This window comes from Myxine glutinosa, chromosome 4 (genome assembly GCF_964187855.1).
Source record: "Myxine glutinosa chromosome 4, kmMyxGlut1.1, whole genome shotgun sequence".
In the NCBI taxonomy this organism is placed as follows: domain Eukaryota; kingdom Metazoa; phylum Chordata; class Myxini; order Myxiniformes; family Myxinidae; genus Myxine; species Myxine glutinosa.
In genome coordinates, this window is record NC_136264.1 from 137488981 (window position 1) to 137502557 (window position 13577).

At 45.8% G+C, this 13577-nt stretch overlaps 1 protein-coding gene across 2 annotated transcripts; it reads left to right on the forward strand.

Moving 5' to 3' along the window:
* The first annotated feature begins 793 nt into the window (after positions 1-793).
* Positions 794-6395, forward strand: LOC137425302 (uncharacterized). 2 transcript variants are annotated; one of them, XM_068113580.2, is made up of 8 exons: positions 794-1027; positions 1765-2564; positions 3022-3177; positions 3464-3536; positions 3684-3787; positions 3959-4059; positions 4282-4390; positions 5930-6395. In XM_068113580.2, the coding sequence occupies exons 1-7, from the start codon at positions 982-984 to the stop codon at positions 4334-4336; spliced, it is 1335 nt and encodes a 444-aa protein (XP_067969681.1). In that variant the 5' UTR covers positions 794-981; the 3' UTR covers positions 4337-4390; positions 5930-6395. The 2 variants fall into 2 exon arrangements, with proteins under 2 accessions (XP_067969681.1, XP_067969682.1); XM_068113581.2 differs by having other exon boundaries at positions 901-1027; positions 3732-3787.
* Positions 6396-13577: the final 7182 nt, after the last annotated feature.

Genomic DNA, 13577 nt, shown 5'->3' on the forward strand with positions numbered 1-13577 from the left:
AGCTGCAGCCAGGGCCTTGTGTTTGATACTTCTGCCACCCCCCTCCCCTCAAGCCCTCTCCCTCCCACACATCTCCCTGCTCTTAAATGTTGTGTGCCCTCAAGTGTTTGTGTGCTTCCCCTTCTCTTGTCTTCCGCTCCCTCTTTTTATATATTTTGTCTGTCTGGTTGATTTGTTTGTGAAATAAATGTCAGCTCTTTCACGAGCCTCGATTCAGTATCCAAAAAAAAAAAAAACAACAACAACAAAAAAACTTTTGGTTCTAAGTCATCTTGAAAAGTAAGTTCACCCCCACAAAAAAAAAATTCCATATTAAATGCCAAGTCTGTATTAATTAGATTCAATAATAATCTTTGCCTATTGATTAGATTTCTTTGTGGGGCTGTTTGATCAAACATTTTAACTAACAGAAGTCTAAATATGCTGATTAGATCTGCGAGAAGGAAGAGTGGAATCTTTGGCCAGTTATTTTAAAAAGTTATCCTTGTTGTTTTGTATACAGCCTGCGGCTGCTGGTTGTATCATTTCTCATTTTGCCAACCTCGAAAGGATAACAGGCTGAGTCAACCCACCTGGTGTTATTTCAACCGGACGACATAGGCGCAACCTCAAGACCCTAAGATCTTATACCAGCCAGCTTAACTGTAAAATCAACATCAGGTTTAAAAGTTATCCTGATAATTAATTTGGCCAATAAGTGTTTGCTTTCTGTGTCCTATAATTTTCTCTCATGAATTAAGTCATTATTTGTTGTTTATTCTTAGTGTTGAATGTTTCCTCTCGATGGTTTCAGGTTCGTTTTCCATGAGATCTACTTCCTCTTGGAGGGTCCCTCTGCAATGCCAGTTGAGGCTGGAATCATGGGTGGGAGTTTCAGCCGCAGTGACCGTGACGCAGGAAGTTCCGGAATTTCAGCCTCTAAAAGCGTGAGCTGCAGCCAGGGCTAAAGCAGTGTGAGTGCAGAGAACAGAAGGACACACTATGTTCTGGAAACGTAAAAAGCAATCGATGGGCATCTGTCTGAATGGTAAGTGCAGTGTTTCAACTTTATTTGAGGCTCCATTATGTGTTGCATGTTAGCCTTAAATCCTTATCTGATAAAGATTCGATGCTTACTGTGTTTGAATTATAGTGGGTGTTGATGATATGCATGTCTTTCATGCAATGATGAGTTTCACTAGATGTAGACTGTTGTAACTGGAATGGCATTCGGTGGAGAGCATACCTCCGCCAGGTTGAACAGTTTACGTTTTGTATCCCACTGATAGGCTGTATCTGGATTCGGACCTGAAACAAAATCTAATCAGGTTGTTCTTAACGCCTAACCAACTCATCCACTGAGTTTTGTCAACACTCATCCACGACTTCTTGAAATATCATGCTATATATCGTTTATTGCCCCATCTCTCAATGCTGAAGAATCATTTTAAAAATTCTCTGATCCAGATTAAGATTGGAATCTTCACCAAAATTGAATCAATTCTTCCTTGTCACATCCCCAACTTTTCCACCAACTTTCGTATGAATCCGTCCAAAGCTTTTTGAGATAACCTGTTCACAAACAGACAGACAAATAGACAAGACAGGTGAAAACATAACCTCCACCCACCTTTGGTGGTGGAGGGAATAACAATACAATAATCGACCATTTTTGATTTAAATGTTGATTATTCAAATTTACATATTAAAATAGCGTTATATTTATTTAATTAGGTATGATTTCAATGCATCATATTTTACTTTATTTTTTTTCTCTTTTTGCAGCCCACCCTGATGATGCCTCAAAATCCACGGTTATACTTACCAACGTTCGCTTCTTCAGAAACCTTTTTGTAAGCCCATCGTCCAAGTCGCCAGTGCACTTGATTAAAATGTCTTCGCAGGACTCTGGAGTAGGATTCCAAACTCCATTGCATGGAGGTCAGCAAAACAAAAATGTCTTGATTTCTGTAGAACCAACAGAGAGTGCACCATGTGCACCCGGTCTTCAAGAACCGACACCAGACATCGTACAGGAGCCAAGTCCTCCATCTTCTACCCCAGGGGTAGTAATTGAAGATGATGTAATGGTAGGACTTGGTTCCCCTCTTCAGAGCCCAGCTTTGTACCCTGATGGTGACTCAAGAAGTTTGCCTGCCGCCCCTAAAGCTCTCCGAAACGTAGACGACTCAAGCAAAGATCGACAGCATTTAGACTCTGATGCTATAGTGCCAATGGAAATGGACTCTTCCATCATCACCAAATTTCATGAGTGCTCAAGCAATAGCACAGCAAGTGAAATCAATGACAGTGATGAATTTGATGATGTATTTGACTCTTCTGAAGATGGTGCTCATAAAGGAAAGGATTACACCCATGATACATCTGTAACGGACAAATTGAAAATGATCAACGAAGACCAAAATGACTTTTGCATTCCAGCGAATTACGTAGACATGAAGGCTACCACTGCCGCATTACCAAGCAACTCCAAACTTCATACTACGAAAGGAATTAGAAACCCTCAACAGCCATCGCGCACGAGAATCACCACGAGGAGTTTCAGGATTGAAAGCAAAGTTGAGGTAATGCTCCATTGTGAGAATGAGTGAGTTCATAACATTCGCCATATTTTCTTTTAACTGATATGTTATTGTGCATATTGGAGAAAATGTTCAGTAAAGTATGCTGTTTTTAATACCGAATTGTTTAATCACTATGGATCTATATTTATGATGAGATGTACGAGTAGATTGTTGATAATAAGTAGTAAAAAAGTCAAAAGAGCCAATCCACCATCTTTTGTGCCACTTCCCAAAAGTTTCATGCACTGTATTCCATGGAATTTTAATTTTCTGGGGCTGCATCCGCTGCTGAACTGGAAGAAATTCCATTGCTAATCATAACAATGGCAGAGTAGACAGAGCAGATGTATTGTAAAGTATTTTAACTTAAACTAATTACCGATAATATTCTGCAATAATTGCAATGAGCTTTTTGACCATAATTCCTTTTAACATACTTTCTGCTTCCATTTCGCAGTCAAAAGCAATGGTGAACAGAAGCGCAGGTCTAGGGCACCTGGATCAGCTCTGCCGGCTCATGGAGAAGCTGGGAGAGCTGCAGGACAGCAACAGGAGGCTGCGATGTCAACTGCACATGCTCGAGGACCAGTTGCAGACCTCACAGAAACAGCAGGTGAGTGTCCTTTATCAAAAGTCGAATAAAGGGTGGAATTAATCATGTGGGAGGTTTTCAACAAAAGTGGCTTCAGTAGGGTTGCAGTGGGGGAGGCTTGGACCACCATTGTGATGCATAAAAGCTTAACATCATGGGGGCCCTGTTTTGACTTGAGGCTCAAGACTTGAGGCTCAAGGATGAGTTATTACACATCTGTTGAATGTCTTAAGTCAGCTAATGTTTGTTGTTTTCCAATTTGAAGTTTGTATTTTAACCATGTCATGTGCTTGCGTATTGCCTACAGGCCTTGATGAGCTCTCAATGTAGCTGTGGGGTGGCACACATCCTGGGCCTTCAGTCTGCAGGGACCTCCCGAGGTGAGCGTCTTTGTTAGCTTTCTCTTCAGTGCTCTGTCCATTTCATCAGTTCAGATCCCAGTCTCAACTAGAAATACTCTCTTTGTGATACCTTCAATGTTCAATCGGTATACTGCTTTTGAGAAGTCTGTTCTACTTGTCTTTCAGAATCTGGTTTCCAGCCAGCGTTGATGAGACGTTGCTTGTCATTTCCAGTAAAGAAGAACTCCAGAACAAAGAGCATGATGGAGACCAAAACAACAGAGAATATGGTATAAAAGTCATTTTCAAATATGTCTAAAAAATCTAAAACAGAAATCTTTAAAGCTTTATGTCTAAAACCAGGTTGTGTATTAAACATGAGAAATTTGCATCGACGTTAATAATCATACAATCATAACCATAACAATAACATTGACTACAACCATGTTATATTTCCACAGGAAATGCGCCCTTGGAGGAAAAAAATATTGCCTTTAAGACGAAAAAGCTGTGGTCTGTTTTTACCAAATGAGGAAGACTTCTCCATTGAAGAGTATTCCAGGTGACAGAAGAGTTTTATTACGTTTCTATCACTATCTATCTGCGTCAATGTAATAAAACATTCATGAAAAATTGCATGACACCACAATTATAATGAGCCTTAAGAAAAACATGAAATGTGAATTTTTGGTCATTTTGGGTTGAGATGATGAAAAGTTGTTCTATCCATAGTTGGTAACAGCTTGAGACATCACATGTACTAATTATGTAGTTTGTCGTGCAGAACGGAAACAGAAATGGGTGCAGTGAGAGAGATCTCACTGGAAGACAACAGGTAGAAAACTTCACCCCCCTTGGACCTCATTATGGAGTTGCATCTGTGATACCAATAGGTGAGGCATACACTGGAGTTTTTCTTTATTCATCAGTCAAAAAGAGGGATTCCCAAACCCAGGGTCGTGATCCGAATTTGAAAATTCCCCATCTTTCCTCCCCCATCAAAAGTCTGGTTTTTGAGGAGGGTTTTTCACATCGAAAGCGTTTTCTCCAATAATTTTTATTGTAGGTACCACTACCGAGTAGGTACAAAGTAGGTACCGATACCATTTGGGTCGCTAAGCAAATGTGATTTCAAATTTTGGATCGTGGACAAAATAGATTGGGAACCACTGGTCTCAATATTTCCATGTGATTTATTGTTCAAAATAGTCTTGCATATTTTGACTTTTGATTGGTTAAACCTTTTACTTTCATAACTACTGCCACTGAAGGTGGATGGACGTTATGTTTTCACCCCTGTCTGTCTGTCTGTTTGTTTGTGAACATGAAATCTCAAAAAGTCGTGGATGGATTCAGACGAAGCTTGATGGACAGGGTTGGTGTGTGGCAAGGAATAATTGATTCAATTTTGGTGAAGATTCGAATGCGGATCCAGATCAGAGATTTAAAAAAAGTGATTCTTCACCATTGAGTGATAGGGCCAAAAACGGTATATAGCAAGATATCTCAAAAAGATTTGGACGACTTATGACAAAACCTGGTGGATCAGTTGTGTAATTGACAAGAACACACCGATTAGATTTTGGTTCAGGTTCGAATCCAGATCCGGCCTATCAGTGGTATACAAAATGTAATCTGTTCAGCCTGGCGGTCCAGTTATGGGAAATTTATTACTTTACAAAAAGTGAACACATTTTTACTCCCGCCAGGGAGTAATGCATTCGATCGTGTCCGTCCGTGTGTGTGTGTGTTCGTATGTTTGTGAACAAGATATCTGGAAAAGTTCTGAACGGATTTGGATGAAAGTTGGTGGGATGATTGCCCTTGGGATAAGGAAGAATTGATTAGTTTTTGGTGAAGCTCAGGATATTATTCCGGATCCAGGATTTTTTTTACCATTGGAAGATAGGGCTCAGCAGCGGCCACCCACGGCGGGAGTATGCGCTCTACTGAGTGGCGTTCTAGTTTTAGTTTTGGTTTGCAAAGGATTAAAGAAGGAGGATATAAAATGTAAAACCATGCATGGTGACCCTGCTTGAGTTATTTTGTGATTTATTACCACTTGAATAACAAATGAACGCTGCATAGTTATGTGAATTGGCCAGAGATATTTCCAATTGTCAAATCATGGGCAGTTATTTTCAGTTCTCAGGTGTGAGTAATTTTACCAACACCATGAGTTTCCCAATTGTGGTTCTTGCGGTCGGTAAGTCCCGTGCATCCTCCGCTTGGCATGTGACATTCTGGGAGTTTCCAAGCACTCTACCCATTGCACGTGGGTTCACGTCTAACTTTCTGAACGACAAAGTACCACGTGGTTTCCACTGAGATTATTTGCGTTGGTAAATGCGATGCTAATTCCTCTTGGTATCTCAAAAGAGCTTGCAGTTGGCACCGGTTTTATTGACTTGAGATTTCTTTTGTTTTTACAGTTGTTTGAGGAATTCTGCTGAGAATGAATTTCATCTGTGGAGAACTGGCTGTCCTTGGCAAAATGCCATGCAGTCCAGGATGGAAGAACTCACCGATCTCAACGATAACTACCAGGCAGTGACTGTGTATGATGACATTCAGTCTGCTACGAATCCACAGATTTTGTTGCAACCATTTTCTTTACTGGAAATACATACGTCCAAAGCAAGCACTAAACATCATGATTTTGTGTAAACATTTGTCATAATTACCTGTAATTACGTAATAATATTTAATATAAATGTGCAATGGAAAATGTGACGAGCTTATTTTTTGGAAGTTTTTCTATACGACTTGTTTCTTAATTTTCATATTAATGAAGGTTGATTAAATGCAAGGTACTCTTTTTCTTTCACGTTGCCTTCAGTAATCAAACCGTGTAAAAAAAAAGTTTTCAAGGAAAGAATAAAACTTTCAAAGAATGACGATATCATGAAATGTTGAATCGTTTGTAATATAAATAATGGCCAAATTCACCTCCATGTTGCGAGTGGCAACACAATACAAATCAGGCCTACACGATGTCTTTCTGGCCATATTTATAAATAAATTGTGTGTGCTCACAGCAGTCATAATAAAATTAAAATAACATGGTGTGGCCACCAAGTCACATAAATTATGCTCCCATTTTGAAGAGAGGGACAGAAGGTGTGGTGAGCAGTTTTGTAGAGTGTAGGTGAGCAGTTTTGTAGAGTGTAGGTGAGCAGTTAGCTGAGATATTGGGAGGGAAACAAGGTATGGGTTGCTGGCTGAATGAGTGTGGCCATGGTGAGAGGGCAGGTGGTGCAAGACCAGATACGAGTTGGTAGAAATTTGCTCAGCCACAAACCCCTCTGCGGCGAGAGAGGAACATGTGTTCCATGGCCTCCTGCGAAGTCACTTCCATTACACCACCGCTAGGGGCCTAAGATGCTTGGGGGCCCCGGCCCATTGAGCAGAGCCACACTGCATAGCTCTGTGGAAGTAGGTTGGACCGATGTTATGCAATTTTTAGAAGTGCAAGTGGCCAAGGAATGACTTAGCTCTGTGAAGAATTCCAAGATGCCTTCCTGCTTTTATTTTTTGTGAACATAGTCGAGGCTCGTGCCAGAGCTGGGATTAGTATCCTGAATGGATTAGTACACATCATTACAAAAGGAACAGTTGAGAGAGGGGGGCAACACCAACAACAGAGTTGAAGGCCAAGAGAGAGGCAGACTTGGGCAAACAATGGTTGTGGGGAGGAATGAGGGGCAGGAGAGGATGCATGGGGTGGACAAGATGGATACAGAAGGAAACTCGCAGGAAGGAAAACTGGAAATTTGGAAGATTTGGTGGGGTGTGGTAGGGGGTGGGGTCGTGGAAATATCATGGTTTCAGATCGTAAATGGTGGAGAACAGCTGTATTGAAGACCTGGAGGGAAGGATGAGGTTGAAGAGGATGTGAAAGTTGATTCCACAGGTGGGAGAAAGAAGAACGAATGAATGGAGGTGAACAGTAAACCTGGATTTACGTAGATTCATCAGAAGGATGGTTGACTGCATGTTCCCTGCAGAAATCTGGGGGCGACAAAGCATGGAAAGAGTGCAAAATCAGAAAGGCTTCAATACCAGAACAGAGGCGGTAGAAGACAAAGAAAACACCGATCTGTCTGCGATGGCTTTGTGATAGATTCCAATAATCTTGAAGACCTTTGCTTCCACAGAGTTGAGCTGAGCAAGTTGTAAGGCAAGGGAGCCAGCCAAGAGGGGAGAGCAGTATTCCATAAAGCTGTGGATGAAGGCCTAGTCGGTGGATAGGAGTTCAGGTGTGCCAAAGAAGAATTTTTACCACGGAGGATGCCCAGTCAGTGGTGGGCTTTGGAGACCAACTTTGAAATGTGGTTTGCTCAAGTAATATCATGAGTGATTATAATGAGACCCAGAAGTTTCAATGACTGAACTTCCTCAAGAGCATTGTTAAGACAATAGATAGGAGGTCTTTCCAGATGGTCATTTCCAAGGGAGATAGTGAGAGTGTGAGATTTGTCAGGATTGAAGGATGTATTCCAATTGTTTGACTAGCTTGTGATTTTTTTTCAAGATCTGAAGAGATCCCGAGGCTGCAGCCTACCTATCTGAATGATGAGGGATGTCACGGCACAGGGTGGAGTCATCAGTAATATAGATAAAAATAATATGCCAGAGAGTCAAAGAGATTATTGATGAAGATCAGGAATAGCACTGGACCCAGAACACTGCCTCGGGGCACTCCAACCTTAACAGGAAGAGAAGATGAAAGGATTCCGATGAATGCCACACATTGGCTATGAGGGTAGAGGAAGTCAGTAAGCCATGTGTGTAGTTGGATGCCATAGGCAGAGAGTTTGTAGAGTTACGCAGGATGCCAGAATGTATCAAAAGCATGAGATCGATCCATTTTGGGTGAGTAGAAGCAGCATGTCCAAGGTGGAGTGACCTGATCTGAAACCAAATTGGTGATCTGACATGAGGTTGTTGGGGAAAAGGAAGGATTTCATATTATCAACTGCAATGATGGATTCCATGATTTTGCTGGTATTTGAAAGTATGCTGATAGGTCTGTAGTTAAGAGGTTGGGTTTTTGTACCTTTTCATTTAATGTCGTATTGGCAGATTTCCAAGCATATGGAAGATGACCTTGGGCAATTTATAGGGTGAACAGGGCAGAAAAAAGAATGGGAAAGAGTGGAAGGACAGGATATTAGGACACGTGAGCTGATGCTATCCTGTCTATTTGCAAAATCAGAGTCGAGGGTTGAAAGAACCTTCGTTCACCTTTTCATGTGCAAAAGATAGAGTCCAAGAGCAGTTGGACACGAGATGGAAGAATGGGTATTGAGAGTGAATGTTTGGGGACACAAGATTTTGAAGCAAACACAGAATTGGGGGATTCAGCATTCTCACTAGCGGAGTCGGCTGTGGTGCCATTTGAATAGAGGGAAGGGATTGAAGGTTAGCATACTCCAGAGACAGACTTATCAAGGTGCCACCAGGTTTACGAGAAGGAGGACAATTTTGAAATCTGATTCTTGAGGTTGGACAGATGTTGTGTTCTGGCTCTCCTGAGAGTGGACACACATTTGTTGTGGACCTTTTGGAATGCACTGAGATTGCCTTTGGTTGGATTAGCCTTCCAGGAAGAGAAGGCAAGTAGTTTCAGAGCAACTGCTTCACCACAAGATTCAGTTTACCACAGGAACTGCCTCACCACAGGATCATGGGTGGGAAGAAGGTTGTGATAATTGTAGATGAGATGGGATGAATCCGTGCATGAGAGAGCAGGTTTCTGTGGAAGAATTCCCATACTGAGTTAACATCAGGGGCAACAGATTTTATGCTCAGATATATGATGAGTGCTCGCAGATTATTCATGTTGATTGCAGAGTAAGTTGGAGGGTTAGTCACAGTCGTGCATCGATGACTTATTTCAGTCGATGACTCCAGATCGGCAGACAAGTATGCAGTAGCAGTGTTAATTCTTGTCATTCCAATGAGGTAGTTTCCAATATAGAGTGGGGTCATCTGCAAAGTGATATGGTGTGTTTTTCAGAGGATTTCGAGGGAATTGACATATACCAGGAACAGGATACAGTAGGTCCCAGGAAACTGTCTGGAAGTTCCCCAGCCACCAAGGCCAGGGCATATCAGACTCAATTGAAGACGACATATGACATGGATGTGCATGTTTACATGTTACAATATGTGCTGACGTGGAGGTGTTGCTACAAGGTAGTGCAAAACAGTATTCCTGAAAAATTATGACAACAATGTTTTCTTTGCTGATATAATTTACTCGTAACTTCGTGCCAGCTCGATTGTCCCACCTTGCTCAAGTCTGTTTTGTAATCTTGTTCTAACCACGTACTTTCACTTCAGTTTTTTATTTAAAAAAAAAAAGGCATCACGGGACAAGGATGGGGAGGAGGGAGGGAGGGCATAGTTGAGAAATGCGGAAGAAGGGCTTTGACACAAATTTGTAATTTCTCGTTCAGGGTGCCAGTTCAGGGTGTCTCGCCTACTTCTTGTGAAGGACATCAGGGATCTTTAACATCCGCCAACTAATACCCACAGACGGGACTCCCAGCAACGTCCATCAAAGGGGTGGCACACACATTGATGACTCATCCAGCCTATGAAATACCAGGATGGCAGTTTATAGCTGGGTCAGGATTCAAACCCAGGCTAGACAGCTTAGAAACGAGTGTGTACCTCTTGGCCACCCTGCCAACCTACACTGGGGATGATTGCAACAGTTAGTTTATCATCTCGTGATAAACAACATTGCCTGATAAACATTTCCTAATGCCAAGTCAAACCATCCTGTGAAATTCTGACTGTTCTGCAAATTATACTTTTATATATTTTTGTACTTCTTCGTTTATCATCAATACCATATGAGAGTCATTTGGCCGTGTGTCTATGTGTGGGCGTGTCGTCATTTTTCTCAGAGATGGCTGAACAGATCTTTGTCAAACCTTCAGAGGTTTATTTGAGAGTGTTGGGTGGGGAGTGTTATGGGGAAAAACTTTTTTGAAAAAAAACAAAACAATTTTTTATAATTTCAAAAAAAACGCTCTATAGTGCATACACCTTTGTAGCTATGTGAAAGGTAACATTAAATGATCTCCGACCCCAGTCCTTAGTGGGTCCCAGTCCTTAGTGGGTAAAGGGAAGTGTTATAGGCTCACAAAAAAAAAACAATTCTTCAAAATGCCAACAGGATTATTGTTTGGGGCCATTTGTAGCTATTATTGGTTCCGTGGGCCTCGCATGATCATTTTTGTTTCTTTGCATAATTATCTTCTATGGTATGTAAGGAATTGAAAAAAAGTTGTCACCAATTTTTTAGGCTATAATTTATGCAAATTTATGCAAATTAGAATGACGTCATAATTCTACAATAGGATTATTTTATAATGCTTATCTTCACTTCTAATGCAGTTAGGACAATCAGGTTTGTGTCTACTACCATGTTTTCAAGGTAAAGGAATCCATTAAGCATAGTTCCAGATATATATTCCATTGTGGCGGACACGAAAGCCCACTGGCGTGGTGACATCATTCCGCGCAACAAGTGGGCGGCGGCCACGCCCGAGGGGTAGCCGTGGCCTCAGGATATACACTGGGCGCGCAGCCCGGAGCGCGCCAGTGCTACAGTGACCTCTTGTCAATAAAGACACTTTTGTTTAACCACGTTGTCCGCTTCCTCCTTGGTAGCAAGTCGCGCGCGTAGCACCGCGCTTCATTGGTGACTCCGACGTTTTGGTCAGCCGTCACTGACCACCCGAAACCACCACAGCCATGGCAACCAACGCGGTAGCGATAGAGCTCCCCGAGTTCTGGGAAGCTCAGGCGGAGATCTGGTTCCTGCAGGCCGAAGCCCAGTTCAGGCTTCGACGCATCACGGCGGACGAGACACGCTACTGCCACGTGGTCGCCTTCCTCGGGGCCAGCGCGGCCGCCCGCGTCGTGTCGGTCCTGAGGAACCCACCGGCCCACGACAGGTACGAGGTGATCAAGCGTCTCCTCTTCGCCACGTTCGGCCTCACGGGCCGATCGCCTCTTGGACCTCCCCGAGCTCGGTGACACACGACCGTTGGTCCGAATGGACCATATGCTGTCGCTCATGGGCGACGAAACTCCGAATGCTCTATTCCGGGCGTTATTTCGACGCCAGCTGCCGGCACGAGTCCGCCTCGCGTTGGCCGGTTCCGCGACGACGGAACCCCGTGCGTTCACGGCCGAGGCCGACAAGTTCTACGCGGCTTTGGACACGCAGGCGAGTTTCGGTGCGGCTGTAGCGGCTCCCGAGCCCAAACCTCCTGTGGGTGCCCACCCCTGCTCCGAGGGGCGCCTTGTGGTGGCCGCCACGCCCCGCCCACCACCACCGCAGAAACGGCGGCCTCCGGCTTCGCCGCAAACCTGGTGCAATTTCCACGCTAGGTTCGGCCACGAGGCTCGGCAATGTCGCCCGCCGTGCTCATTCGGCAGGTCAGGAAACGCCTGGGCCGGCCCTCGGTAGTGGCACTGAGCGCCGGTCGATTAAACAGCCTCCTATACATAACGGACACCTTATCCGGGCGCCGTTACCTGTGCGACACGGGAGCGCAGGTGAGTGTCGTTCCCGCCGGTACATCCGACAAGCAGTCCGCGGGCCGGGGCCCCGCGCTGCTTGCTGCCAACGGTACGCCCATTCGCACGTATGGAAAACGCTGCCTTTCTCTGCGGTTCGGAGGGCAGGTTTTCCGATGGTCGATCGTCACTGCCGACGTGCCTATGGCACTGCTCGGCGCGGACTTCCTCTGTGCCAATGGCCTGTTGTTTGACGTCAAGCACAGAAGGCTTGTCCAGGCTGAGACGTTCAGCTCGCTCGCTTGCGCGTTGCCCGCCTCGTTGAGCAGCTCACGGAGCGGCTCATCGAGCGGCTCGCCGAGCGGCTTGCCGAGCGGTTCGGTTCTGGCCAGGTTCATCTGCACGCTTCCGGCAGCGGACGAATTCACCCGCCTCCTCGCCCGTTTCCCGGCCCTCACGAGGCCCACCTTCTCGGCGGGGACCGTCAAGCACGGGGTGGAACATCACATCCCCACCGCCGGGCCACCGGTCTATGCCCGGGCACGCCGCCTCGAGCCGACGAAGCTCGCGGTAGCTAAAGCGGCGTTTGCTACGCTGGAGTGGCTCAGCATCATGCGGCGCTCCGAGCGCTTGGGCGTCGCCGCTCCACATCGTGCCCAAGCCCGGCGGGGGATGGTGACCGTGCGGGGACTACCGCCGTCTCAACGACGCCACCACCCCCGACCGCTACCCCGTCCCCCATATTCAGGACTTTTCCGCCCGCTTGGCGAATATGTCCTTCTTCTCGAAGGTGGACCTCATACGCGGTTACCACCAGGTCCCCGTCAGGCCGGAGGACATCCCGAAGACGGCTGTCATCACGCCGTTCGGTCTTTTCGAATTTCTTCGGATGCCATTCGGTTTGAAGAATGCGGCCCAGGCGTTCCAGCGCCTCATGGACAGCGTCTTGCGCGACTTGGATTTCGTCTACGTGTACCTGGATGACATCCACGTCGCCAGCGCGTCCCGCGAAGAGCACCTACACCATCTCCGCACGCTCTTCGAACATCTGGGCCAGCACGGCCTGATCGTGAACCCCGCCAAGTGCCGGTTCGGTGTCGCCAAAATCGACTTTTTGGGGCACCGCGTCACCAGGCACGGGGCCGTCCCCCTACCGGCCAAGGTGGAGGCGGTGAAAGGGTTTCCGCGCCCCCGCACGATCAGGGGGCTCCAGGAGTTCCTGGGCATGGTAAACTTTTACCACCGTTTCCTGCCCCGCATCGCCCAGCTCCTGCGCCCCTTGCACGAGGCCCTCCGGGGGAAGCCGGGCAAAGGTGACGTCACCTGGACCGAGCAGATGGACGCGGCGTTCGTGGGCGCGAAGCTCGCCTTGGCTAACGCCACCATGCTCGCGCACCCGGCGCCCGATGCACCGATCGCCCTCACCACCAACGCCTCGGACTACGCGGTGGGCGCGGTGCACGAGCAATAGGTGCGTGGAGCTTGGCAACCGCTGGCGTTCTTCAGCCGGCAGCTTCGCCCGCCCGAACGCTGGTA